Here is a 27,701-nt window from a genome sequence, read left to right as displayed (position 1 = left end):
GGGGTGGGTTCCAGTTTTGTTGTATCCCCGCGGCAGATGGAGGATGAGTGAAGCGACAAGCTAGCAGTTAGCTAGCTGAAAACAATATCACAGCATATAAACTGGCGCTAATGTGCTGAAACAGCGAATTGCTGAATAATAAAGACATTTGAGAACTGTGTGTAGGACCCACCTGCCAGATTACGCATGCTCGGCACGTAAAGTAAGCTGGACAGTCAGTTGGTCGAGGAGGGGTTGCTAATAACAAACGTTAGCATGTACACGGAGGATCTACTCGGAGTGTATTCAAGATTGCAACTGTCTGAATCAAGGGGAAACGCACCAACTCCTGAGGGTAAGTCATTCAAGGTGGTGTCGTTTTAGTTGTGAGTGGAATTGGGTTGGCTTATTCAATATGCGGTTTGATATACAGTAGAAAACGCTCAATGCTACATAGCTAACGTTAAATGTTGGTTTAGCTAGTCACTGTCAGCTGGCCCTGGTGCATTTGATTATTTATTGTTTTCTATCCAGTTGACTTAAACTAAACTTGTGGTACAGGAGTCTGTCGTAGATATTTAGGTTAAGAGCACGTCTGGTTTCTGCTGCTGCCTAAAACCAAGCTTAATGTTCACCATGATATTATACTTGTATCCCTGCACAGTGTATCCCAGTTTCCTATTTATGACGTGTAACTCATTTTGTTTCTCTCATACAGGCTGAGGCAGCTGTGCCACCATGTACCCCAGCCCTAACTTACCCATAAAGCCCAGCTGCAACAGCAGCAGCATCACTGAGCTGCTGGGTGCTCTCTGTGACTCCAGCCTGTCCGGGGTATCATGGAAGCGCCGTGCCCTGGGAGGACTCTCAAGAGAGGGTTTCTGCAGAGCTCTAAAGAGGTGTGCCTACGGTGTCCTGCTGTCCAAGCTTTTTCAAGATGGCACTAAAGGGTCTGCCTCAGGACCGAGTGCCACAGCTAATACACCACCCAGAAACAAAGTCCTGATGATATGTTTTGACCTGCGGGTGTCAGGGTGCCGAGAGGAAGCGGAGAGATTGGAGGAGCAGCTGGAGAGGCTACCGGAAGGAGAATCATCTGGCCTGAAGGAAGTAGATGCGGTTCTAGAGCTCCTGGTGCACCTAGCTGGTTCATCACCACCTCCCCCTACTTCTTTCAGCAGGGACTACATGAGACGAGAGAGACCTGTGCTGCGAAGGCCCCAACCCTGGGGCTATCAGAGCGAGGAGCTGCAGAGGCTAGAGGCCCGTGCTTGGGGTCTAATGTGTGGGGAGGAATGGGGGACTTTGGAGAGTTTGTGTGGATCTCAGAGGTTGATGGATGCCCCTCCGGGATCAGGACTGCTGGCTCTGAGGACAAAATCAGAATCAGAAGAAAGATTTGAGAGGGAGACCAGGATGACACTGTTTGGAGCACTGCAGCACACTCGCACCTCAGACATGGACATCAGACTGGACCTGCCTCCTGTGCCCAGTAATATTGATGTAACTGGGCTGACTATAAGGGTATGTAACTATGTATCATTCTTGCTAATGCATATTTTGTTCAAGTTGATTTGTCATCTGGCTAGGGTAGTTCATTATGACTGGCTAGTTCAATTTCACAAATCTTTGATGTAGGTATAAACGCCGGTGTTTTGCAATAGTACGATAAGGCTTGATTGTTGTTTGTGCAGGTCCCCTCCTGTTTAGACCAGTCTGAGGATGAGGGATTCCAGTCATCCTCCAACCTGACCCCAGACTCTCAGTCAGAGCCTAGCTCTATTCCAGACTTTGATATATGGGAAGCTCTCCGCACATTTGAGCCTGGAAAGCGTCGCTGCTGGGAGTCTGTTGGCTGGTAAGAGTCACAATAGTTGCGCTGTTGAAAATGTGATCATAAGCAAACATAATCATGTCAACCCACTATTCCAGACACAATTTTAGCTTGATGTGACTATCAAAAAACAGTCTTGGATTATTTTGTTTGTTTTGTCACATCAGCAGTTGACATTTTTGTTTGATAAACGACATTTGATTTATAAATAAGCAACCACACTAACCCCTTATTCTCAAAATCAAAAATACTGAAACTCACTGATCTGGTAAGCTTCCAAACAGCACAAATCATGTATAGAGCAACAAACAACATATTACTAGTAAGTATTCAAGCATGTTTTTTTCCGAGAGAAGGGGGATATAATCTGAGGGGGGAACTGAATCTAAAACATCTGTATGCACGCTCAACTTTAAAAACCTTTTGCATTTCAATATGTGGAGTGAAACTGTGGAACAGACTAGCGGAGGAGCTCAGACAATGTCCAACCATGAGCAAATTCAAACAGCGGTACAAACAGATGGTATTTACAAGGTACAGGGCAGAAGAGGGGTATGACAAACACTAGGGTTCTCACATTTTGCCATACTTGTCATTTATTTTATTTTTACACAAGCGGTTATTGTGTTGTTTGTTGGTGATTGCTTTTGATGAGAGTATTTAAAAAAAAAACAAAAAAAAAAACAGGATACACAGGAAGTAAGATAACCTATAGTAATAGGTACTAAGTGGAGAAGGGGTAGGAATTAATAAGCTAATGCTTCTTCCTACTCCTTTTCAAACAGACAAAGGGTTTTAATGACTAGTGCTTCAAGTGTAATATATTTTTCACATGTTTGAAATAAAGCATTCATTCATTCATTCATTCATTCATTCAAAGTTGTTGAAAAGAAAATCTGTGGTTATTGACAAGGAAATGTGTAGTTTAATGTGGCAGTGAAGCAGTTTAGCAAGTCATAGATATGTTATCACAAGTTTTGCTCGCCCTCTCTGGAACACAACACAAATAAGTAAAATTTGATGAATTAATTAATTTTTCTTAACAGCCCACCAGGAAAAAGGGAGTCTCTCTATCTAACAGAGGGAGGCAGGGAGGCCTTTGACCAACTCTATCGTCTGTGGGAGGGGGAGATGAGGGTGGTCAGTACCAGCACACCCTCTCCTCTTCTCCCGCTGCCCCTGGACTCTCAGACACAGCTGGTGTCCGACCTTCTCAATGTCTTGATTGGAGTGGCGTCCACGACCTTCCCTCTGAACCAGGTGCGTTTCATTATCTTTTTTTTTATCAGTCTCTTAAATGCAATAAAATGAAACTGATGCCTTGTTTTAGGGGTCTGACAGACTGAAGTGATAAAAGCACTTTGACAGCAAACAATTACGAAAGAAAGCGCCAAATCAATGGACAATCTGTGCATGTGTGATATAAACTAACCCAAGTGACCCATAAAAGGTTATTGCCTCAAAAACACAAAAAAGTAAAAAAAAAAAAAAAAAAAAAAAAAAAGTGACGGTTTTAAGCACAAATTCAAGCCAGTCGCCTGACATGATGTATTAAATGAAGAGGAAGTATTTGAAAGTATTCCTAAGTATTCCTTTATTGTTTCGCATTAGGTGTTTATGTTTCCAGAAGATTGTATTTATTCACAACGTAAATTGAATCCTCTTTTGTTTCCTCCCTCAGCCCCTTACGTGCTCCCTCTCACAAGCAGACTTTTATCATTAACATGCAGGCTGGTGTAAGTTAGGACACAATATTAGGAAAGCCTCTACAATCCAAGTTGTTCTTATACAACAATACTGCATCAAAGGCAACTTCTGCAAAAGTTCTGTTGCGGGTGTCAGAGAGGTGTTTATTAAACTGAGAGGTAATCTTTGCGGCTGTGGTTTGTGGTAGCGTTGTGCTCGCTTGCAAAATATTGTCTGTGTTATTGTAGTCGCCCCAGAAGAGTCATGTCTAGGAGCTTTGTATCCAGTTCTCATAAAACAACCACGGGAAGGACAACATAACAAACACCTTATTATGTATCACGGTCTAATATAATAACACCACACACCTTCAGAAATCACCATGGAGGTGACTCTCTGACAGCCTCAACAAAATTCAATATCACAAGCTTTGCAAAGACGGTCTTTGCTGCAGGGCTGTTTTATTGGATGTTATTAGACTGTAGACTTGTTCATTGTATTTTCTCCACCATCTGTAAATATGTAATCTCCTTCACAGAGCGTTCAGTTTGACGTCAGACCTGGTGTGTGCGTGTCAGGAGCCTCTCCAGAGAGTGTGTCTCGTCTCTTGGGGGAGCTGGCCCAGTACGGCACCTACTACTTGAGGCTTAGCCGCTTTTCTCTGCAGAGTGCTGACAAAAAAGGCCTTGTGTTTCAGGTATGTTTCTATAATCATCATTAATGCTTTTTGAGACGGCACATTTTACCCCTCTCTTCTCGACTCTAATGCTGCAATGCCCAGCTGTTTTTACCATTCTTGTGACCATCAGTGAAGTTTAATTGAAAACAGGCTATTCATCCCTCAAGGGACAATTTGAGGCAAGGGATATTTCAAACACAAGTAAATAATTCATTTACACACATACAAAATATAGAAATACAGATATGATGATGTAAGAAGTGTTAAATTGCAATGTGTAAGAATATGTTAAAATCAAAAATGAACTATAATCACATTGTTAATGACATTGTGTCAAAGACATCTATGAGTTGTGTTGTGGAAATATCTACTGAAGTTAGCATGCTAACCAGCTAGCACTTGCCAAGGTTCCTGAGCTAGTGGTGTAAACAAGACCAACACTCATCCAGTGCTCCAAGCTCCCAGTCTGGACTACTAGCTAACAGCAGTTACAGTTGGCACTGACTGTCATCCCTCTCCACAGTGTATCCCAGTTTCATTACTTCATCAATTTATTTATTAATAATTTGGTCCATTTAAAAAACAGATACCATGTGATGCCAAAGTTGTTACACTATCGGCTCACGAATCGTCTTGGAAGCAGGAACCAACTTTCTTACAGAACAGAATTCTTACAGACATAAACAAAACAATAGTTTTGGACCAAAAATTACAAAATCTTAAAAGTTATCAGAGAGGTGTTTGTAGGGAAAAGAGATCATTTTATTCTGCACTTTCTACAAGCTCTGTAGATGTTTCATTAAAAGAAAAAAAACATAGTAATGTTATCAGTATAACCAAACAGGTCAAAATGTACAAGTGTATATTTTAAATCTGCGCACAAGGGAAAGTGAACATTTCAGTATATTCACATTGGCACAGATAATGAATTTGATAAATACTGTTTTTCTTCCTAAGGCGTTTACAGGTGGGCTGCGGAAGTATCTGCACTACTACAGGGCTTGTGTTCTCAGCACTCCACCCACCCTCAGCCTGTTGACTATCGGCTTCCTCTTCCGCAAAGTGGGCCGCCAGTTGAGGTGAGGTTAAATCTTTTTTTTAATTTTTTTATGCTGGTGTCTTGTCGTTATTTCACACTTTAGACCTCACCTAGTCGACAGTACAGTCATCCCCCGACAGAGAGGACCCTGATGCAAATATCAGTGGATCAAAAAAAATCTCTTCTCCCTTTTAATCTAAGGTACCTGTCAGAACTGTGCTGTGTAGATGGGCCTTTGGGTGCAGGCCAGGCTACTTTCCCTGTGGTGAGTGATATTTTATCTGCAAACTGCAATATGTCATCCATCATGGCTGTGTTTAGCCTATCAGATTGGATGTCAGCTCAATGCCATGTGCCTCTCCTCAGGGTGTTAAACTGCTGTCCTACCTGTACAATGAAGCACAGAATAACTGCAGCAACGAAAACTACCCGGTCCTGCTGTCGCTGCTGAAGAGCAGCTGTGAGCCTTATACACGGTCAGTCACACTATGCTCCTCATGCAGATAGTTGTCTTCAAAACAAAGAAACATACAACCAAAGGATGTGATTTTACTTCATCGATATACAGTACTTGTTATATTGATCTTTGTTCCGGCCACTGTCAGGACTGAGTCTGACTGTTTTGACTGTGCTTCACTTAGGTTTGTATCTGACTGGGTGTATAGCGGCGTGTTTCGAGACGTTTACGGGGAATTCATGATCCAGGTCAATGAGGAGTATCTCAGTTTCAGAGGTGAGGTGACACGCACACACACTTGTGTTGTCGCATAAACACATTGGCTTCGGTCAGCAGGATCTGAAAATGAAAAGCCTGCCAGACAGACAGGAAAAAAATAGATTTTATTACGGCCTTTATTGCCTAGTTGGATTCGTCCTTGTTTCTATAACGGATGTCATGAAGTTATTGGATGATAATCAGGGGGAAACAGAGTCAGCTGCCACAGCTGTAGGGACCAGAGCCATCTCCGCTCAGTAAACCACAGGGATACACACAAATAGATAATATTCCTTTTATTCTTCTCACTTGGTACACCACGCTGACAACAACAAAACATTTTCTGTAATAAATTATTATTTTTTTTCTTCTTACATTTCTTCTCTTGTAATTGCCCTTGACAAATCTGAACTAGCTGAATTCATTTTTTCTTGTCCAATTAAAGACTTGGCTCTTTAAGGAGAGCACAGGAGGAGAGTTGAGACAGTAGGAGATGCTTCTAGCAGAGCAGATAAATATGGAGCTGTCTGTGCTCTGCAGGAGCTGGCTGACTTACGACTGAATAGGTTTTTACAGTTTAAGCTCATTTCAAAAATTAATTTTGAGCTCTCCAACTAACGATATTCTTTTTTTATCAATAACACTGCTCATTACTTAGTCAGTTTAGAGATTAATAATTCTGTCCATTTAAAAGAAACATTGAAACAGAAACATTATTTGCATCACATTATCAAAGAGTAAGAAGTCCTGCCAATTAAATGGCTTTGTTTACTCAATAAAACAAAGGCCAAAACCATCAAGTGTTTTGGCGAAAAGTGACATAAACAAATAATTGGGTGACAAAATGGATGATTAATCAATTAATAATTATTACTATTATTAGTAATTGATTAATTCATCAGCTGTAGTTACAGTAACAAAACTATGTTGAATTAACAATCACTCCTTGAAATAGAAATAAAAATCTTTAGATTCTGTATATAGCTTATGAATATACTCAGGTAGAGCTGAAATGACTGATCAAGTCAAGTGACCAAAAATGGCAGCTGTTTTGACAAACTACAAATCATTTATGTGCTTTTTTTGTCTACATACATTTTTTAATTGTGAGGATTGGTTGCTCTTCTCCGTCATATATTTTCTGAAGTTGTCATTATAAAACAATTTGTCGTGAAAACAAATCTGCAAATTAATCGATCATGGAAATATTTATGGATGCACAATTTTGGATTTTTAAGATTATTGGAATGTTTTTTTTGGATTACTGGTGCCGTTTTGGTACATGTGGGTATGTTTTCCATTCTAATTGCAGAATCCATCAAGTCTCTCCTGTTGTGGAAATAATATATTATTATAGTGACGGCCCACTGGCAGATGCAGATGTACAGTGCTTTTCAAAATGTGCACATTCACTGACCAAAATTTTAAAAAAAGTCAGCGGTTCTTGTTGTGTGTGTGCATCATCTTTATCTGCCTGTCATATAGACAGAAATATTCATTTCCGGCCGATGCCACTGTTGCAGATGCCAAAAAATCTTTAACAGCTAATACCAAAGATATGCCAATGTGATTGTACAACCTGGTATTTGCAGCCCTATTTTAGGGCATAGTACAATGATTGATGATCCTTTCCCCCAAACAAGTACACATTGGCCTCATTAGGACAGTACTCCATAAATATGGTTGTATAATAATCATTACAGCTTGTCCAAATATTGTATGTCATGCAACACCCCATTCAAGGTCAGACTATCACCTCGGCTTTGTCTGGCTAAGAGGTTCATTTGCTCATCGGCTACACCTCATCAACTCCTGCAGTGAACCTCTGCACTTCTCGCTCCTGCTTTTTGGAGGACACACAAATGTCATTGTTCTCCTGGAAGTCTGTCGGCCAGGGAAGCAATCAGCGGCTAAGCTTTCTTGGCAAGCCGCAGGCTTTCTGTAAAGAGCTCGGGAAGCTCAGTGCATTCATGTTCTCTTATGCTTTTTGCTTAGGATCACTGAGCTAAGCGCTAACAATTTCCAAGTGTTAATTCAAGCGGCCAGAGTTTTGCCATGCCCTGTAAGTCATACTAATAAGGAAAAGTTTTAGGCCAAGTGCAGGCTGAGTAATACTCCTCCACTATTGCTTTTTGTACTTCGGTTGTGGGTGTGTTGTAGTTTTATCGAAGGCATAATGGACCTGTGTAACTACTTGGTCTGAACTGTAGAATGGCATGTAATAGGAGTCTTTGATTTTCTGCAGATAAACACTTCTGGGTCCAAGGCTACACTCTGATCTCAAAGGATGTGGAGGACTGTGTTCCCCTCTTCCTGAGACACATTGCCAATGACGTATACGTCTGTGGGAAGACCATCAACCTCCTCAAGATCTGCTGCCCGCAGGTTCATTTTGCACATTTCACACATTTATATATGCAGACGAGGGGATTTTATTCAGTTGAATGTTTTTGCTTGAATTATGTTCTTAATTTATTCAGTACAAGTGCCTGTTGTTTGAATAAATCAGGGACATAAAATGTTAATCCTTAAGTTTACACTGCCACATTTGATCCGTTTGCAGACACTCAGTGTACTGTATTGGTTTTGAGGTGCACAGATTGGCACTTGCATCCAACAAATCCACTCCACTATTATCTAGCTGCCACATCGATGATTGTACCCATTTGGAAATCCATACTGGCAAAAGGGGAATTGGGACAAATAATCAATACTATGACATATAGGGACACATGCTCCAGCAAAACGTCATCACTAACCGTTCATTAGCATCGTGTCATATTCCCTTGTGGTACTGGATCACAGGTGTTTTCAAAACATTTTGCAGACATTTGAACTCTGAACTCTTCTGCTCACAATCACTTCCTGCTGTATTAGGAAAAAAAAAATATTGACAGTTTTAGATGGATGTATATTTTCCTCTTTGACAGTGATGTATATAGATTTGAAAAGGTTAGCAGAGCAACAGAAAAATCAACTTTGAATTAAAAACGTCAACCCTCATTACAGTTTTTAAAATGTAGGTATTTATTTTTATATTGATTTTTCTGTCTTTTCTCTATATTTTTCCTCGATAAATTGTTTAAGTCTATAGATCAGAAAATGGTCAAAAATGTCCATCACAGTTTCCCATAGATCCAAGGTGACATCTCCGTTTTGCTTTTTGTTTCGACCAACCCGAAGTCAAAAACCTAAAAGCTATTCACTATAATATAATGTAAGGAAATACATACATTTATCAGATTTTAGCATATGTTAGGTATTTTTGTTTGAAAAACTGTTCATATTGATTTAAAAAAAATAAATCGATTAACCTAAGTAAATGTATTTACAAAAAATTTAGATAAGCGACAAATTGTTAAAAGGATATTCTTGCAATCTTTTGCACATAGAAATTGCCTGAAGGTTTAAGACTCCTAGTGCTACTTCCTGAGGACAAACTGTATAAATAAGCTAAAGAGTTGTCTATGTATATGAATAGACTCCTCAATTGACACGATGACAGTAAGCTTAGAAATTCAGACAAATTGAAAGCCTCAATGAAGTGTTAGAAGTCTTTACGTGATCTAACTGTATTTAATCTCCTCACCTGTCTGTGACTCACCCGCTGATTCTCCAGCGCATAATGTTTTTATAACTCGACCTGCCTGACCTGAACTGCAGGGCTCATGCTCCTGACTAATTGGTATCCTGTAACTACAGTGTTTCTCTGTATGCTAATTTCCGGCAGTGTTGGGGTCTGCTATTCCTGGACAAACTGCAGGGTGGTGAAGAGCATGTGTGAAATTATGGATTGAAACACTGCTGGTGGAGAGATGGTTGCTAATGTGCTAATGAACTGCTTTCCAGTCAGTTCGATGTCATTTATTATCATGAACAAGACTATTTGTTTGTATATCGCTATCTTCTACAGCTGATTGTAATTTTTTTTTGTTATAAAAGGCATCATTATTAAACAATTTAGATAATTGATTCATTAGCATTTTTCTGGCAGAAATACCAAGCAGTTGCTGATTCTAGCAGCTCAACAGTAACGATGCTCTCCTTCCTGACTAGACCAATCACATAATGCCACCACATCTGGATTAAAACTTAAAACAACAAGCCTCCCTTAAAGTGCTAACTTCCTGTTAACTGTGTGTCAACAGCACTACATCTGCTGGTCGGAGCTGCCGGTGCCGCGCATTTCTGTCACCTTCTCCCTCGAGGAGGTGGAGGAGATCGAGAGGGACTGTGCTGTGTACCGCGGACGCCTCGAGAGGATTGCTAAGCACAGCGCCATGAGCAGGGAGGAGCAAGTACTGAGACACATACATTGTTTTTTTGCATCTTACCTGAGATGTATTTTCTCATATTTTCTTCTGATGTATGATTTTTTAAAGGGTAACAGATTACATCCAGCTTCCTCTGGAAGCACAAAAGGCTGTAGACATGTGAACACACTTTAATGTGTTAGATAGATGGAGTTATCCCTTCATATTTCTCTTCCACAGTTATACATGACTAGTTAAACATTAACTTTAAGAAAGACATAGAAATGTTTCATGTGAAGCAAATGTTGGTAAACATGGCAGTCAACATGGTGTGTTACTTTAATAAAGACACTGTTACGTCTCTGCTAGCTGACTTTAATGGATACTTAAAAATCCAGGGAAGCCTGACCATCAGTGAGGGAATGCAGACCTGCAGTAAAACAAGTTGTTACACAGTTGCTGTCGCTAAAGACAGAAAGAGGAGTTTCTTTTTTCTCTTAACATTACATGATTCATGATGGTGACACTGCCCCTCAAGTACTGAGAATTTCAGCAGCGAGTCATTAAAATGATGCAGCTGAAGTCGGGGCCTGCACGCTGCTTGATTTAGTGTAACAGCCTGCTTCACACGGCCTGTATCGTGTGTGCTGCTGGCTGTGCTGACTGGCAGAGGAGGTGGGAGGAGAGGTGAGCCACAGGGCAGGCAGATAGATCTCTGTTAATGATGATTTCTTCTCTATCTATTGTAAGGCCCAGAGAGCAGAGCAGGCACGCCAGGAGCTGATCAATCAGGTCAGGGAGTCGGCGGCCCAAACCCTGGAGAGCATCCGTGGTAAGTGTGACACTTAGACACCGACACTGAGAGTATAATTTTATACAGCTCTTGATGTATATGCACACCCCCATCCTGCTAAGTATACTGCAAGAGTTTCTTTCAGCTCCATTCATTCCTCTCAGGAGAGCAGCAGAGACGCACAGGGGCAGCAGCAGTGAGGAATACTTTGTACGACTTCCAGTATTATGGGCTGTGAAATGTAATCATCGCTCGCGCAGTTTAGCAAACTCCTCACATCATATATTACTTCAAAAGAAGTGCACCAAAGTCTTGGGAGTGTTGGGTCTGGCCTGACACTGACACTCTCGCATAGGCATATTAGTGTGTGTGAGTGTGAGGCAGATGTCAGTGCTGTTCTGTGTCTGTTCACGTGTGTGGCAGATTGACAGAGAGATTATTATGTACTTCTTTATGCAGGGAGGTAAGCAGTTCATTGTTGTCTCAACTCCTGTAGGGCGCCAGGTGTCACAACGTCTGGCTGAGGAGGCCAAGAAGCGGGAGCGTTTTGTGGAGCTGAAACAGCACCTGGAGCAGGAGCAAGAGGTAGTGGTGTGTGTGTGTGTGTGTGTGTGTGTGTGTGTGTGTGTGTGTGTGTGTGTGTGTGTGTGTGTGTGTGTGTGTGTGTGTGTGTGTGTGTGTGTGTGTGTGTGTGTGAAAGAGACAAATATATTGTGTGTGTGTGTGTGATCAGAGGGTGAATGTAAACAGCAGCAACAAGATGGTGGTGAGCATCATAAACAGTCTACCTCTCCTCGTCCCACTGTAGTCGTGCACTCTGTCGGCCTTGAACACAGTCTGCTGTCGAGTGCAACAGCTCAATCTGAGATACAGGTCTGAGTCCTATTTTGGTGACTTCCTTTTCCTGTGACCACACATTAGCCAGGAGCAGCTTTAAACCAAGCTGGATTCACATGGCTTATTCCGACTCTCTTCCTCCCTGGGACTGTCCAGGCGGTCAGGTTGGATTGGGCCGTTCTAAACGTCCACTTCACATAGTCCAAAACACCTGCTTTGTTCTCCATAAATGTTTCATCTATAAAGCTGAAAAAAAGACGCCTTAAAAAGCAAAAATATAGTGTAATATAGAGGAGCTACCAGCAGCCGCTCCTCATGCGCCACTGTTGCCATAGCATTAGTGGTAATAAAAGATTAAACCTGCAATTACTGATTTTTCAGGCACTATGAGGCAGAGGTTGTGAACATAGAATCACCTTTTACGTTGTCATGGCAGACTTGGGTTGTCTCTAATCCTGAGAAAAATATCCGGTTCTTTATCTGCTAAATGCTCCACACGGTCCACCAGCTAGTCCCTTACTGTGTTTGCCTGTTGTTTAGCGCTGAGAAGGTTGTGTTTTTAGAGCTTTTCTTTGCTGGAATTAGCCGCCTAAAGTGGGCATTTATGAGGTTATGTGAGAGTGCAGCCGCAAAGATAGGCTTAAACTTGCTAAAACAACTCTCTGAGGTCGAGAGGAGCTGAAGATTTAGATTGTTATTCTCTGTAGTTTCATCATTACAAGTGACACCTCTCCCATTTGCGTGTGTGTGTGTGTGTGTGTGTTTTTGTTTGTTTGTTTGTTTGTTTGTGTTGTGTGGTTTTGCAACAGTGGCGAAGTTCAGCCAAGAAGAAGCAGGAGGACGATGACTTCAGCTTTGCCAGAGAGGTGAGGGACAGAGAGAAGAGACTACAAGCCCTGGAGGAGCAACTGGAGCAGAGAGCCAGGTCTGACTGTTTTTACAGCCCCCATTAGAGATGTTGATGTTTTATTGATGATTGATTATTCTGCCTTAAGATTTTATTTGATCTAGGATATATTAACTGACTATGTGCAAACATGATGGGACATCAATTCCATCTGTGTGGGGTATTTCAGCAGCTCGCGCTGGGCTGAATTTCTGTGCAGTTTAGATAACTGCAGGATGCCGCAGCATGAGCAGATGTGATCAGAATGTGTAATGTGAGCACAAATGGATTTTCAATAGATGGCTAGAAGTTGTTAGTTGGCTCGATGAGGTGCTGGAGGTCAGAGGTTACCAAAACTGTAGTAAGCACCCCTCCCCCACAGCATTTTGTTATGGTAGCTGACTGGTTAACATTCATTTAATTGTTGCAAAGTTTCTAGATCCAAATAGCTTCTTATTTGGGATATTCCACATCAGTTGCGAGGAAAAACATAGATTTCAGGAGTATTGATCATTCGTCAAGTAAAAATTTTAATTCAGAGCCATCACAGAGCCTGAAAGCATTTGCACATACAGGGGTATGACAGGCCATTTAATGCTTACCTCTGAAAGCTTATTCAAGCGATATTCAAGTAAATTATTTTTCTTTTGCAGTATGTTATGGTATATTAGACTTGTCGGCTAAAATAACAGCTACTACAATATCAGCCACTCTGGGTGTAGGTGGTAAACAAGGTTCCACAGGCCCCTAAAATCCTGGAAAGCTTTTGAATTAGAAAATCAAGGCCTTGAAAGTTAGTGAAAATAGACAAAATAAAAAAAAAGTATCTATCTGTCCGACTGTCTGTCCGTCCCGTTCTTGTGTACCTGATATATCAAACCTCAGCTAATTTTTTTTACTTGTACTGTGTGTGTTACCATGCCCTGACTAAACTGTAGGAAGGAGCTGATTGCTCAGTACAGCCGTCTGTCAGAGGAAGCAGCTCGCAGAGAGAGGCGGGCCATGTGGCGGGTGCAGAGAATGAGGCTTGAAGAAGCCCGGGTTCAGTTCTTCATGCGTGACAGGCAGCAGACTGAGGTTCGTAAACACAGAAATTGCATAATGAGGACAAGGAAAAGATGATTAAGGACACTGATATAATGGCAGGTATGGGAAGTAATTTTAAACAAAGCTCTCATGACTTTTCCAGGCAATACTCGGGAAATATCCTTTAGGCCAGCAGGGACCTCCCGTGGAAGTATTGCCATCTGTTCCCTCAGCACAACAGACTGCGCTGCAATCAACACGAGTATGACAACATGCTTTTTTTTTTTTTTTGTCTTAAATTAATCCTTATTTCTTCCCACTAAATCATGCTGTTCCAAAGTGTGTGCAGCAGTAGCCTCATTAATATCTTCTCTTAACAGAAACCTCCCACTCAGGAGCCGTCTGATGAACAGCAGCCAGCGGACACTCAAGATGCTGATGCTGCACAATCCCGACCTAACCCGTCTTCATCCACCTTAACAGTGGATCCTCCCCTCATCTCTGAGAACATTGACATCAATGATTTTCTCCCTAAATCTCCAAACCCTGACAGTCAGCAGGTGGACATGGCCCTACAGGAGATCGGCTCTGACTTACCTGAAGTGTGTCCTACAGCACAAGTAGTTGAATATGACTTCAGTGCCCCCTTTAGTCCACTTGAGGGTATAACTGGCCAAGCGTCAACCCAGCCCCGGCCTCGCTGGGGACCTGTAGTCCAGCCTGACTTGATCCAAAACCACCCATCCTTTTCCCACATTCCCTTAGGAGAGAACATGTCTCAAGTCCAGGAGGGTCTCCCCAGAGCGAGCCCCTTTGGCCAAGCCTCCAAATCCAGCTTTCCCGTGGGCCAGTACACCCCAGAGGAGCCCCAAAATACATCTAAACCAAGCGTTTATGGACACCCTTCTCATGCCTCATTGCAGCTTGTAGATGGGGGTGGCTCAATGATGGACAGCAAGCAGGCAGGAGTTGTATCTGTGACGGAACAGAAGACTGAAATAGTGAATTTGGAAAGTAAAGTGGAGGGAAATGAAGATGAAGGTAAATCTGTTGAGACAAGACAACAAGATGATTTGGTAGGGCAAAGTGGCAAGGATGAAGATCACCAAAAAGTAGTGACTAGCATTTCTGCAAGCATTCAAGACCACAGCTCAGATGCTCAAGATAAAGCTGGTGCAATGGTTTCTTTGCCGAATATCAGTGCAGGCCTGAAAGGTGGTGAGCTGGTTTTAGATGAGGTTGCCCAACAACCTTCACCTAGCATCCATGGCCATTCCTCTGATGCTCATATAAAGGTCGGACAGTTTGTATCAGAGGTAGCAGCTCCTCTTCCATCCCCTAACATCCACGGTCATGCCTCAGATTCACACATCAAGATCGGAGATCATATTTCAGAAGTTGATGCACCTCTACCTTCCTCTAACACTCACTGTCACTCATCTGATGCTCATATTAAAGTTGGCCAAAACGTGTCAGAATTTGTCGCTCCTCTGCCTACTCAAAATATCCACGGTCATGCCTCAGATGCACATATCAAAATCGGTGAGCATGTATCAGATGTAGTTGCCCCTCTACCCACTGCCAGTGTTCACGGTCACAGTTCAGATGCTCACATTAAAGTTGGAGAAAACATCTCGGATGTTGTTGTGCAGCTTCCTTCTCCTAGCATCCATGGTCACTCCTCCGATTCTAATATAAAAGTTGGCGAGTTTATGTCTAACATACCTGAAGAGAGACCTCGTTCGAGGAAATACGGGCATTCCTCTGACTGCATCCTTCAAACGGGCTGTGTGGTGTCTGGATCTGAACCCACCTTGTCTGCTTTACCTGGAAGCTCTTATGGTCACTCCTCAGACTCAGCGTTGGGTATCGGATGTTTAGTTTCAGGAGATGAACCCAAACCCTCTCCTCTACCTGGCAGTGCCCATGGTCATTCATCAGACTCAAATTTGGGCACTGGATGTCTTGTGTCCAAATCGGATCTTCTTCCATCCCCACTGCCTGGCAGCGCCTATGGCCACTCCTCTGATTCAGCGCTGGGGGTGGGCTGTGTGGTTTTGGGGACAGAGCCACAAGCTTCTGTACTACCAGGAAGTGCTTATGGCCACTCATCAGATTCTTCACTTGCAGTCGGGTGCGTGGTGAAGGACAAGGGCAGTGGAAATAGGCAGAGGGCGGAAGACAATGAAGATGCTAAAGGTAATGAATAATATAATATGACACACATTCTACAATCACGAGATGCACTCAACTGCCACTTAGTGAGCTCAAGAGAGAGTATAAGACTTTGAGATCTCTGATGCGATTGTAATCCGGATCAATAATCTCGCTCTCTTATTTTGAATCTATTTTTATTGCATCAACTCAATACACAACAGTAAAACTCACAAACTAAAGGAGATGATCTAAATCGACAAGTAGAAATGAAAAATACTCTTAATTAAATCAAGGAAGACTGAAGTGCATTTACCATCAAAGTGCCACTCTGGAAGACTTCAGTCCTGCAGTGATTAGTGGTAAGAGCAAACATGGTTAAAATCTCAAGGTCCCAGAATCCTGGCAGCCACAAAACACTGTTGTTGTTTTTATAGAGGAGTTGGGCAGTTATTGGCCTTTTTCCATCATTCTGTGAGCGGCATTGATCTGATTTTATGCTGCACACAGCAAGAGTCTGTGAACAACAGAGCACAGTGAAAGGAGTTTGTTAGCTCGCTGAGAAGTTAGAGGTATGCGGCCCGTCGCCTGCAGCTCTTCATCTAACAGATGGCTGTGGTCGCTCCTATTCGTTTTATTACTCCTTGCAATGTAACCTGATCTGCTGGCAATGAATGCTGAAAATGTTCCTTTTGCATTTTGGATGAATGACATTGTTTAAGTGCTAAGCTTACTGACAAGCACACTGCATTTCCTGTGAATACTTAACAAATATTCAGCCCGTGTTCTATCAGTTGAATGAGAAGCTGCGGAAATGTTTGATTTGCATTTACCGTGACTTAATATATATTTTTTTCTGGCAATGTTGCCACAGACAACCAGTTTATAATACTGCAAACATATAAATATTGCAGTACCATCTTGAGTGGTCTGTAGGCTCAGAACCACTTTGCAAGTAGTTCTTTATAAATATTTGTTTTCAATTGCAGCCATGGTGTAGTCTTATACTTGACATAAACCAAATATGTTATTTCTCAGAAAGCTTGGATTAATGTTTATTTTCCTGGATAGGATACAAGTGCAGTACTGTGGATTTTTAATTATGAATGTCCATTCAAATCTCTGCTTTTTGGTCTTTTAAACCATTTTCCTCCGTAATTTCATCTAGATTTACTTTTTCATATATCAAATGTAATTTTTCCTTCATACCCAAAGTGTTGCCAGTGGTTTCATGCCTTAGATATTGAATATAATATCCCTCTTTAGCCTGTCTTCATGCTCATAGTTTCATAGAAAGCTTAGTGGGATATTCCCATATACACTCTAGCTGTTTTGTTGAATTTATGTCATCTGCCTGCCTCCCCCTTTGCATTGAAAGTCAAAAAATCATGGTTAGATATATGGAATTTCTTTTGCTCTGGTCAATTTCTGTCTAGTATTGTGCCTAAGAGGCGTCACTGTGTCTGTTTAGGGAATTAATGTGCATCTCTCTTCAGGTTTTCAGTCAGACAGCCCTGGTGAGCAGCTGGCTGAGAGCATGGGGTCCTGGGCGGCAGCCTTCGGTTTGTCCCCTGGAGAAAAGTCTGAGCAGGAATACCTCTTAGCTTTGTCCGCTCAGTACCAGGTGGAACACTACGAAGACTGCTTCAACCTAATGGGTGAGTTGAAAACATGTGAGTGTTCCAAGGAAACCATTAATCTTAGGCCATAGTTAACGTGGGCCCTGTTGAAATGGACAGTAGAGTCTTGGCCGTGAGTTTAAACTAGCAAATGAGCATCATTTAGTTAAACCTTTGTATGCTCATTTCACAGCACAGTTGAAGTAAAATAAAACTGTGTTGCATCAAAAATCAAACAAGAGCAAAAGTAAAATATTTGACTCAATATTGGATGTAAATTTAATCAAATAAAATCCATTATCTCTCATAAAATCGATGCTCTTGCTTGAGCTTTATCTGTCGTTATTTAATAGATGGCCCGAACAGGGACTGAATACGATAATTCTGAGGCTGCTGCTGCCTTTGCATCTAGACAGAATTAGACAGAGACCAAACACTTGGGGCAAAAAGAACAAAGCCTAAGCCATTCTTTTATCAACAGAAGAAGTTGTAGCCTACAGTAAAAATCTAGTAAAAAAGAAAAAAACAAATTTTTTTTTAGCCTGTTTACTCCCTGGTGTCTCTGAACTTAACTTAATAAGAAATGAAACATCTTTTGAAATACTCCACAACATCATGTCAAATTGCAGAGAAATGAAAATTATACACCTTGCAGCGGTGGAGCTTACTTCATGTAAATTACAACATGTTCAGGAGTGATTCACTCTCAGAGGCTGTTTAATATTTACTCCCTCAGCAGGCACAGAGGTTGCATAAAAAGCAGCGATATTTCATAAGGGTATTTAGTCTGGTGCATGTTTGGGTGGGATGCATCATGCCTCGTTGAAGCAATATCTTGTCTTTTTCACCCGCGTGTGTTGTTCAGTCATGCTGCCATTATTTATGCCAGCTTCCAGGGTCTGCATGAAATCAATCAGAATCTCCTCAGCCGAATACATTTTCCACATCACTGATCAAAGTCAGGAGAGCTCATTATTTAGGAAATGTTACTATCAGTGTAGAGGGTGGACTAAATAACTGTAACAGCTTACAATATAGTGCTATTTAATGAATCACTATGCAGTAAATACTAGCTATTGTGAATCCTTTATCTTTTGTTTTTGTTGAGATTGTGTCAGAGAGGATTTGATCAATTTTCAGAGGTCATTTTAACAGCTTATAGTTATTATCGATTAACCTATTATTCTCTCATCATTTTGGTAGTATACATTTTCGAGAATGGTAAAAAGCCGGAGTTCACATTTTAAAATATTTTCTATTTGTCAGACTATGAGTAATATAAATAAGAGTAACAACAACAGCCAATATCAACATGTGGAAAAGAGAAGTTTTGACATTCTTAGATAAATGTTTAAATATTTATTTTGCATCATTTATTCTCGCCAGTATGTGGATATTTATTTGACATCAGTTTCTTTTTCATTCGACTCTGCATGCCCCTTCTTTGCACTGTTAAAAATAAGAGTTTTCAAAAGTGATGTTTATTCAACAACATGTCTGTCATCTACCTCACACACAGCTTCGTCCCCCGAGTGTCAGCTGCTGAAGCAGGTAACTCGGGGCCCCTGGGGCCTTCCCATGGACCCGACGCTCCGCAGAGCCACAGACACCACTGCTGTCCAACTCAGCGAGATGGTTTCTCTGCCAGTTCTGATAAAACACTCTGTCACTGCCCCGCTCATCACACAGTGAGTGTCTGACTGAAAGGAAGCTGCAGGGAGAAGTGGTCTGTTTAGTGTTAGATTGGAATAAAAATAACACTTGTAGACACACTTCAGGTTGTTCTGTACAAGTATAAGTTTTGAATATCAAATGTTCAAGAGAAATCCAGAAGTGCAGTTTTGACTGATATCGTGCCATTTCTCAGCTTCTTCGGGCCACTTGAACTGCACTTGAGTGCACATTCTGCTCTTGAGGAATAATTTAAATTCTTATTACCATCCATCTTTGTGGGATCCTTTTTCTGTTTGAAATTCCATCAGAGCTCCAGACAAGCCTGTCAGTCTTCACCTACAATGTTTCTGCACACTGTGCAGTTTAGCCTTTGTGTGCAAAGAAATGGCTTTCTCATCCCTTTTTCTGCACACAGAGGGTGGTGCAGTATATTTAGTGTTGGAATTCGTAGTTCTAAATTTTTATTAACTAATTTTCATCTGATGCTTAGATGATGCAGGGGTGTTTGCCAGAGGTTTTTCTGCTCTATTTTTATCTCTCTATTTCCCTGCTGACTTTTCAGTTAAAGAAAACTGTCCCTAAATCCCACTGTTATATTAAGGTGAATTGCATAGGAATAAGTCAAACTAATGGGACTGAGGAAGTCATCCAAAGAGTGAAAAAACACCAGTATATTCCCAGAGTATTCTCCAGAGCTGACGTCTATCATCCCCTGTATTAAATTTGCAAGTCAGCAACATTTTCCTGAGTCAAAACTTTTCTCTCCTAACCTTGGTCATTCTCTCTTCCACCTCCTATCCCCAGTGTGTCTTTGGTGAACAAGGCGGTGGTGGACTATTTCTTTGTGGAGTTGGGAGTGGAGAGACACTTCGAGGCGCTGCGCCACTTCCTGCTGATGGAGGACGGCGAGTTCGCACAGTCACTCAGCGATCTGCTTTTTGAGAAGGTGAGGCTCTTTAAGTAGTGTTGCTGTAGTGTCATCTCCATGCACATTCAACACAAGTTTCGTTAGGGCCTTTTTGGATTCTAGGATAAGAGAGGCCAAATGTTCTGACCTCGCTGTCAAAGCAATACATTTTAAACTTTCTATTACCTTCTTTTAACTTGTGAAATCTATCTGAGAGCATATTTTTATCTATAAACTACTAAGTGCATGCTTAGTAACATGCTAGGGCCTGGACACACCATACTGACAGTTGTCTGCCAGCCAGTGTGAAAGAAGTCACTCTGATTGGCTGTTTAGCTAAGCCAAGTCGCCAGTTGTGTTTTGGTGTTGGTTTGGTGTTTCTATGTCCAGCTAAGTTCAGCGTCCACAAGCGTTGGTCATCATTTATAAATGTATGCACTAAAGGTGGAGCACAGATCTCTAAAGGAAGTTACATGACTCTTGTGTGAGGGTTCATATACTCTCCTGCAAAATGTAATCTGGTATCCCGGAGCCAATGTGTATTGCAGTTATATCACATGTAGCTTCTCAAAAAGGAATTGCTGTCATGAAATGTACAAACAAAGCCGAGAATTCAGAGAGCTGCTTTAATCAATCATTTTTATTGTATTAATGGATTCAATGTCATGTGAAAGGGGTTGCTCGTGGTGACAAACCCACAGAGGATTATCCCCCAACCCTGCACCTCCCTTCAACATAATAGAGCTTTCCATCTCTTTTTAAAGTAATTGTCAACAACATCTTTTTCTAAGCAAGAAAAAGTCCCAAAAACTGACTATACCCTAGTGACTGACACACAGACAAAGTTGATGACTAGCTGGTAAATAGATCGGAGTGTTTAGCAGCTAAGCAGCCATTTATTTCCCATAGGAGTCTGTGGAGAAGATGGAGCAGAAGAGTGAATATTGGTCTTGTCATGTTTGTGGACACAACCAGCCCCCAAATGACAGCCCTGGAGGCAGCGGAAACAAGTTGTGAACATTGACATATCATCACCATTTACACATTTGCTTATTTACACATCCAGCAGTTACGAAGAAACATCATTCATGAGTCCTGTTTCTACCCTGTTGATGAATTCAAGTCCAATATTCGCTCTTTTTCCTCTGTTATTGGTCTTTTATCAAATATCAAGGGAAATAATTGGCTGTGTCACTGCTATATGTGGCGCTATGTTTGCCAGCTAGCTGCTAACTGTGTCTGTCTGCTGTTTGGTGCTGAGCAGGAACAGCTGCTGACTTCCACCAAAAAACACAAATTGATAGCAATGAAAGTGAACCAAATCAGTGAAGTTGTGGGACAGACAGCTCAACAATGACCTGAAACTCACTAAAGAACGCCACAAAGCTGAGGAGATCTGCAGATTCAGGTACTGATGCACTTCATCACCAAGTGCGTCTAGTTCTTGCATTGTTTCCTCATTTAGTATGTTGGTATGATAGAAACCGCAATAATAGCCGCTTAAAACTTTCATATCCGACGTTTCTTTTGGCCTGTTTTACAGCACATGATGCTGCCAGATTCTGAGACCGCTTATGTCATGCACAACCTTCCTGGCGTGGAGGCGCAGTCTGTGCCAACACCTTGGCGCTGTTCTGCAGAAACATTCATGTACGTCTGTCTCTTGAGGCACATGAGACAGAAGGTTTTTGTCCCAGCCGAACACTCCAGCAGCTGATTTCACTGATTAGCACACCTTCAACCGGAAAGCAAACTAATTATTGTATTCAGCTACCCGTAGTGTTTGTTTGGAGTAAAAACCTTGATGGCAAACAACAGGTGTGGAGGTACGGGTAGCTATCCATGTTTGATCTTTTGTGTATTGATCTAACCGATGTCTCCTCTGCTTAGCTGGGCAGTGGCCAGACTCCGGGCGAGCTGCTGACCCCCCTGGTGCTGAACTCCATCCTAAGCAAGGCCCTGCAATACAGCTTACATGGGGACACCCCGCTGGCTGGCAACTTCACCTTCGCCCTGCGCTTCCTCCCAGAGACCTTCCACCCACACGCCCCCGATTCCCTCAACTGTCTGGAGCTGCGCTACAAGGTGAGGCGGTGTGAGTGAGTAACGGTGTGTGTACGCTTGCGTGGGTGTGCTTGTCCTCAGCGTGAGTGGCAGCTTGAATGTGACAACCCATCATGTTTTGACAAACTGCTCGGGGTGTGGAAAATTAGCTTATCATGCACTTAAATGATTGAAGCTTGCAGATTGATTGGAGCCGGGATGACATGCGTGGTGACTAATGCTGCACATATTGTCCTCTGCTCTTGTTCTTTATTCTTCACGCTATCTCTGTCATGACTGTTCCCTCTCCTGCCGGATGCCCGTCCCTCCCCCCCTCTTCCCATCTTTATCACGCTTCACTCTTTCTCTTTTTCTACATTCTTCTCTCCCATTCCACTTCTACCCCCCATCTCTCACACTCTGTCTTCCCTTCACGATCCTCTCACCTCCTTTATCAACATCTCTGTACTCACACCTTTCTCCTCCCGTCTTCCCATCCGTCACTCTCCCTTTACCTGTTTTTCGTTCCACTTTCTTTTTGCTTCCTTTGACACTCACTCCTTTACACACTATTTTCTCTACCCCCCCACCCCACGCCTCCACTGGTGTCTCTTTGGCTTCTCGTCATCTCCCAGGTGGACTGGCCGTTGAACATCATCATCACGGACAGCTGCATGAACAAGTACAACCGCCTGTTCTCGTTCCTGTTGCAGCTCAAACACATGGTGTGGAGCCTCCGAGAGGTCTGGTTCCACCTCAAGCGGACAGGTGAGACGGCGTGAGCTTTTGATCCAGGCCGGGCTCAGACTCCTCCTCTGAGAGAAAAGAGTTAAGATTCTTCCTGTTGTGCTTCGGCTGTTTATAAAATATTCATCGAGGGGGATGCTGTGATTCCTTTATGTTTTATTAATACTAAGCACATCTCGTACCAGTGGGATTGTTGTAAAACAGTGCGCTTCAGTGGGTTAGATGGTATTGATCAGTGAGAGCTTGTGCACAGACTACATAAACAGATACCCTGAAGGGGAAAAAACAAAGAATCAAGTTATTGAAGGCATATAAACTTCAACGATTATAACCTTAATATTACTGATCACCAGAGGAAAATGTGAATCATTTCTATGGCGCTCTGGTCTGACTACATTTCTGAACATTGAAAGGACTAATAGGAATGAAATTTTTAACACAATTACTTTACATCTGTATAATAAAAATGGCTTTAATTAACAATTATTTTTAGGAGTTTATTTGAATCGATTTCTTTGCCTAAAACTAAAATAAAAATGAATCTCTGTCAGTCAAGTTCCTAAAGTGAGTTCGAACAGCTGACTTACAGACACAAAAGCACCCAAAGATATTGATTTTACACTGATACCATGCAGAAAAGCAGCAGATCTTCACATTTCAAAGTCTGTAACTATCAAATGTTTCAGTCCATGCAACACTGATAATGTCTCTTTTCCCCTCAGCGCTGGTAAAAGGAGCCGGCCGCTCGGTGCAGTTCCGTCAGCTGCAGCTGTACAGACACGAGATGCAGCATTTTGTCAAGGTGATCCAGGGATACATCGCCAACCAGATCCTGCAAGTGTCCTGGAGCGAGTTCACAGCCAAGCTGGCCACTGCCAGCGACCTGGACGCCATCCACCGCACACATGCAGACTACCTCAACAGGGCCATCTTCAGGTGAGGACTGGAACTGCGTATGTGCATATTACAGTATTTGTTCCAATATGATGCTTGCTGTTGTCTGTTATAATCACAATTAGCACATGTATGATATTTTTTCTTTAATGTATTGTCATGTAGAACTTTCCAGAACAAGACTAAAATGTTCTTTCCTCCTCTTAAATGCAACATTTTAAACTTTTAAGCATTTAGAGTGATCAGGGCTTCATGTATTCATTGTGATCGCTGCCTAGACTGCACGCCATGTAAGTTTAGGTACGGGCAACCTCACAAACCTAAAGAATGTATGCATGTGTCACAGTTCTCCACATTAGCATGATCCTCCCGGCGCATCCATAGTTAATTGTTGCTGCCTGAGTTAAACGTCATTAAATTAGGATTTTGTGACTGATCTTTAACATGTATGAAAACATATGCCTTCTGCAGTAGCACAAAATGTAAAGATATATCTCCATCTCTTGAATTAATGATCTAACACATGCACATGAGATACAGATCTTTTAGGTGTGCGCTCCTGTTTTCCTTATCTCAAAAATAGTTCACGGTTCGTCAAACCAATAGTCATTATGCAAACTCTATTAAGCTGTCTGTGTCAGCCATGAAATAACTGATTCACATTAAATACAGTTTCTCCTTCAACAAGATTCACTGTTGCTGCTATCATTTACATTTATTGAGTCACGGTGGGCTGCAGACTCGGATTAAGTGCCGCAGCATCACTTGCCTCATGTTTATATACTTTAAAATTATTCCAATGTGAAGCTGCCACGTGTGGATGATGACTCAATTATTTGACTGAAAGAAATTAGTAGTTTTTCAAGCAAAAACACCAAACATTTGATGGTTTACGCACTGACATATGAGATTTGTAGCGTGTTTTTGGTTTGATATTATAGTAAATTGAATACTTGTGGGGAATTAACTGTTGATTGATCAAAACAAGACATTTAATGATTTCACCTTGTGCTTTAGGATATTCTGATGAGTAATTTTCAGTTTTTCTGATGTTTTATCACCCAGCCATTACAGTACTTGCACGTAATGAGGAATGCCGATTTTAAATCTGGGAAAAGAAAGCACTGCTATCAGATCACTAATCGATACTGGCACATTCCTTGAGTTTTGGTATTGGAGCTTAAGAAAAAGGCCTACCTGATTCATGTTCAGGTCCAGATGCCTTTTAGGTTTGTGTTTTATTTTAATAGATGGATTCATCTTAGGTAGATAATATTATCACATTGTAGTTGGTTGGGGGACACTGGAGCTGAAACCAAAATCGAAATCAATTAGTCGTCCAACCCCAAATTATCGGCAACACATAATGAATTCATAATTTTAAGTCATTTTTAAAGGCAAAATCCCAAAAATGGTCTGGTTCCTGCTCATCAAAGGTGAACATTTGCAGGTTTCTTTGTCTTCTAAAACAGAACATTTTAAATATTTGAGTATTTTGACAGTTGTAAATCAAGCATCATTAATATGTCTGCTTGGTTTGTTTGCTTATTTGGCCTATAAAACATATGAAAGGAAAGGATAAAATTACAATAATGTACATTAAAGAAGGTGGGGAAAAAACATTTGTGACAGTAAAATTGGAAATCAGGACAATATTCATCAGTTTCAGCCCCAATGAGAACATTTTTGTTGGGATCCTGGACCCTTAAATACAGAAAGGTTCATATTAAATGTACAGGTGTTTTGAAGAGTGTTTGTATAGTTAATGGAGACGGCAAACACAGAATTTAAACTGTCAAGATTTCAGGGCTACAAAACCACAAAATGAGGACAATTTTTCAGGAAGTGAAATGATTTCCTCAGGCTCTGTGCAGGCACAGCATGTTGAAGTGGAACCCTCTGCACCCATAATTTCATATAAAATTAATTCAACCTCCTCCTCGCAAGTTAATTAAAATTCCAGCAGGATTTGAAGCTAACTTTTGAACCCGATGAATGATTTAATCTCATTAGGGGAGGATGTCAGTATCACACTTCCCTGTGTAAAACTTCAGCGTGTTGAAAAGTCATTGCAAAGTTCCCTGTCATGTTTCATAAACTTTGCACTCTGCGGCCTCCCCAGGGGTCTGCTTACAGAGAAAGCGGCTCCGGTGATGAACATCATCCACAGCATCTTCAGCCTCATCCTCAAGTTTCGAGCCCAGCTGATCGCTCAGCCCTGGGAGAGCCAGCAGGGGGAGGCAGTGCACCCCAGCTTCATTGCCATGCAGCAGTCATACAACACCTTCAAGTATTACTCCCACTTTCTTTTCAAAGGTAAGGACAGAATATCAGATCAGATTTTAATTAATATTTACCCTGTTTATTTGTCTTATTTCACCTATATTTAATCAAAAACTTGAAGTTGTTCTGATCCTGTCTTACTTTTATTATTGAACATTTTTTACTGAGTAGTTAATAAAAATGTTTCTCGGTTTAATAGTTCTAAAGCAAAAGGATGTGTTGTGAAAGTGTAAAAGTACCCACTCTATATTCAACAGAGTGAGTGAAAAAAAGGAACAGTAACAACAGTAATGAAAAGAACGAAAGGTGGGGAGCAAAGGCACGCATGCTGTGAAATAGTAGAACACTAAATTGTAGATTATCTTCTAATTTCAAGCTGTAAGGTACTTAATTAAGGGTTGCCAAATTCTATCAAGCTGAGGGGAATTTGTTTCTCAAAGCATGTCAAATCTTCTCTAAATGTAAGGGATTAATTAAGTCATCCAGTGACATTTAAATCATGGAAGAGGCGTTTTCTTTGCACTTACTGTTGCGAGAGTCTTTGCTGTACAGTAATTAAGAAATTAGACAGAAGTTTCTGAGCTGAAGTCAGGTTCATTGTTGTTTTAGATTATTGAATTAAATCGGGTGCAGTTTGTTTGAACTTGTCTGTGTGATAGTCCCTGTTTGTGTAATTGATGATAAATCATTAGATAATGAGTGTGGAACATTTTTCATTTAACCCCTTAAGGAACACCGTTCCAACATAGGAACACCCTTCACTAAACGAACACCCTTTGTAAAAACGAATAGTTTTTTTGCTAATAGTTTTAAGCATCAGATCTTAACAGTATATACTCACTGTTGGAAAGCTGAGACTGTCGTGATTATTTTAAGCCCAAACACAAAGGAAAAAAGTTATTTCCAGACCATGTAATAGCCTTCTAAACTCACCATGACACAACATCAGAAAGAGCCCTCTACCGCAAGAAGCAAGAATGCCTACATACCCTTTTTCCACAGCTACAACGTCATGCCACAATTTTTTTTTCATAGTTTGCCAAGAGTCCATAGAATGGGAAATATCCATGTCATTTTACCCAAAACTAGCTACAAGTGTCGAACAAGCAAGAAACCCCACGGTCTTAGCTTTCATTTGAGACCAAGATTATGTTTCTAGGTAAAGGGGCTCTCAAGTTATAAGCCTTTGAATCTCAGTAGGCGCTCTTGGAAAAATAGGACCCAAGCAAAACGCACAGACATGCCTTTAGAAAAAAAATTGTGAAAAATCAATTTTTTAGTCTTTTGACTTCAAATTTTGAGTGTAGCAAGCTGAGACCTGTGGCTGTGTGTGCTGTGTCCATAGACATACCTGAACACTTATATCTTAGTCAGTTTATTGACATTTGAATTTGACGAAAACCAAAACCTGTGTTCCAACCTCTGTAACTCTGTCAGTATGTCATATAATCACACTTACACTTCTAGAAAAAACTTGTGGTTTTGGGTGTTACCTTTCCAATGGTACCAGGCACATCCCTGAGTCTCAAACTATGTGGGAGCTGTCATGCTTTTAATTTCGGTATGTCGTTTTGGGAAAAGAACCTTAAAATGGGGGCGTTCACTAAGAGGTTAATCAGTATGGTTTTTAGTGCTACAGCAATCATATAGCCT

General features: G+C 41.4%; 1 protein-coding gene across 1 annotated transcript in view; it reads left to right on the top strand.

Annotated features, from left to right (window-relative positions):
• The window catches only part of tubgcp6 (tubulin gamma complex component 6), a 29,176-nt gene continuing 1,475 nt past the window's right edge, over nt 1–27,701 (top strand). The window contains exons 1-24 of the mRNA XM_030424976.1: nt 1–334; nt 698–1,503; nt 1,674–1,837; nt 2,860–3,073; nt 4,038–4,196; nt 5,136–5,257; nt 5,419–5,482; nt 5,584–5,693; nt 5,859–5,950; nt 8,178–8,317; nt 10,081–10,230; nt 10,936–11,017; nt 11,475–11,563; nt 12,625–12,740; nt 13,640–13,778; nt 13,891–13,989; nt 14,108–15,926; nt 17,378–17,539; nt 19,020–19,188; nt 19,979–20,120; nt 21,972–22,166; nt 22,760–22,892; nt 23,594–23,807; nt 25,888–26,081. Coding sequence (XP_030280836.1) covers nt 718–1,503; nt 1,674–1,837; nt 2,860–3,073; nt 4,038–4,196; nt 5,136–5,257; nt 5,419–5,482; nt 5,584–5,693; nt 5,859–5,950; nt 8,178–8,317; nt 10,081–10,230; nt 10,936–11,017; nt 11,475–11,563; nt 12,625–12,740; nt 13,640–13,778; nt 13,891–13,989; nt 14,108–15,926; nt 17,378–17,539; nt 19,020–19,188; nt 19,979–20,120; nt 21,972–22,166; nt 22,760–22,892; nt 23,594–23,807; nt 25,888–26,081 — 5,554 coding nt within the window. The 5' untranslated portion in view covers nt 1–334; nt 698–717. The remainder of the gene's footprint in view (nt 335–697; nt 1,504–1,673; nt 1,838–2,859; nt 3,074–4,037; nt 4,197–5,135; nt 5,258–5,418; nt 5,483–5,583; nt 5,694–5,858; nt 5,951–8,177; nt 8,318–10,080; nt 10,231–10,935; nt 11,018–11,474; nt 11,564–12,624; nt 12,741–13,639; nt 13,779–13,890; nt 13,990–14,107; nt 15,927–17,377; nt 17,540–19,019; nt 19,189–19,978; nt 20,121–21,971; nt 22,167–22,759; nt 22,893–23,593; nt 23,808–25,887; nt 26,082–27,701) is intronic.

The sequence above is a fragment of the Sparus aurata genome, chromosome 8 (assembly GCF_900880675.1).
Source record: "Sparus aurata chromosome 8, fSpaAur1.1, whole genome shotgun sequence".
Taxonomy (NCBI): Eukaryota; Metazoa; Chordata; class Actinopteri; order Spariformes; family Sparidae; genus Sparus; species Sparus aurata.
Note: the sequence above shows the minus strand (reverse complement) of the source record. Positions and strands in the feature narration are given on the sequence as shown.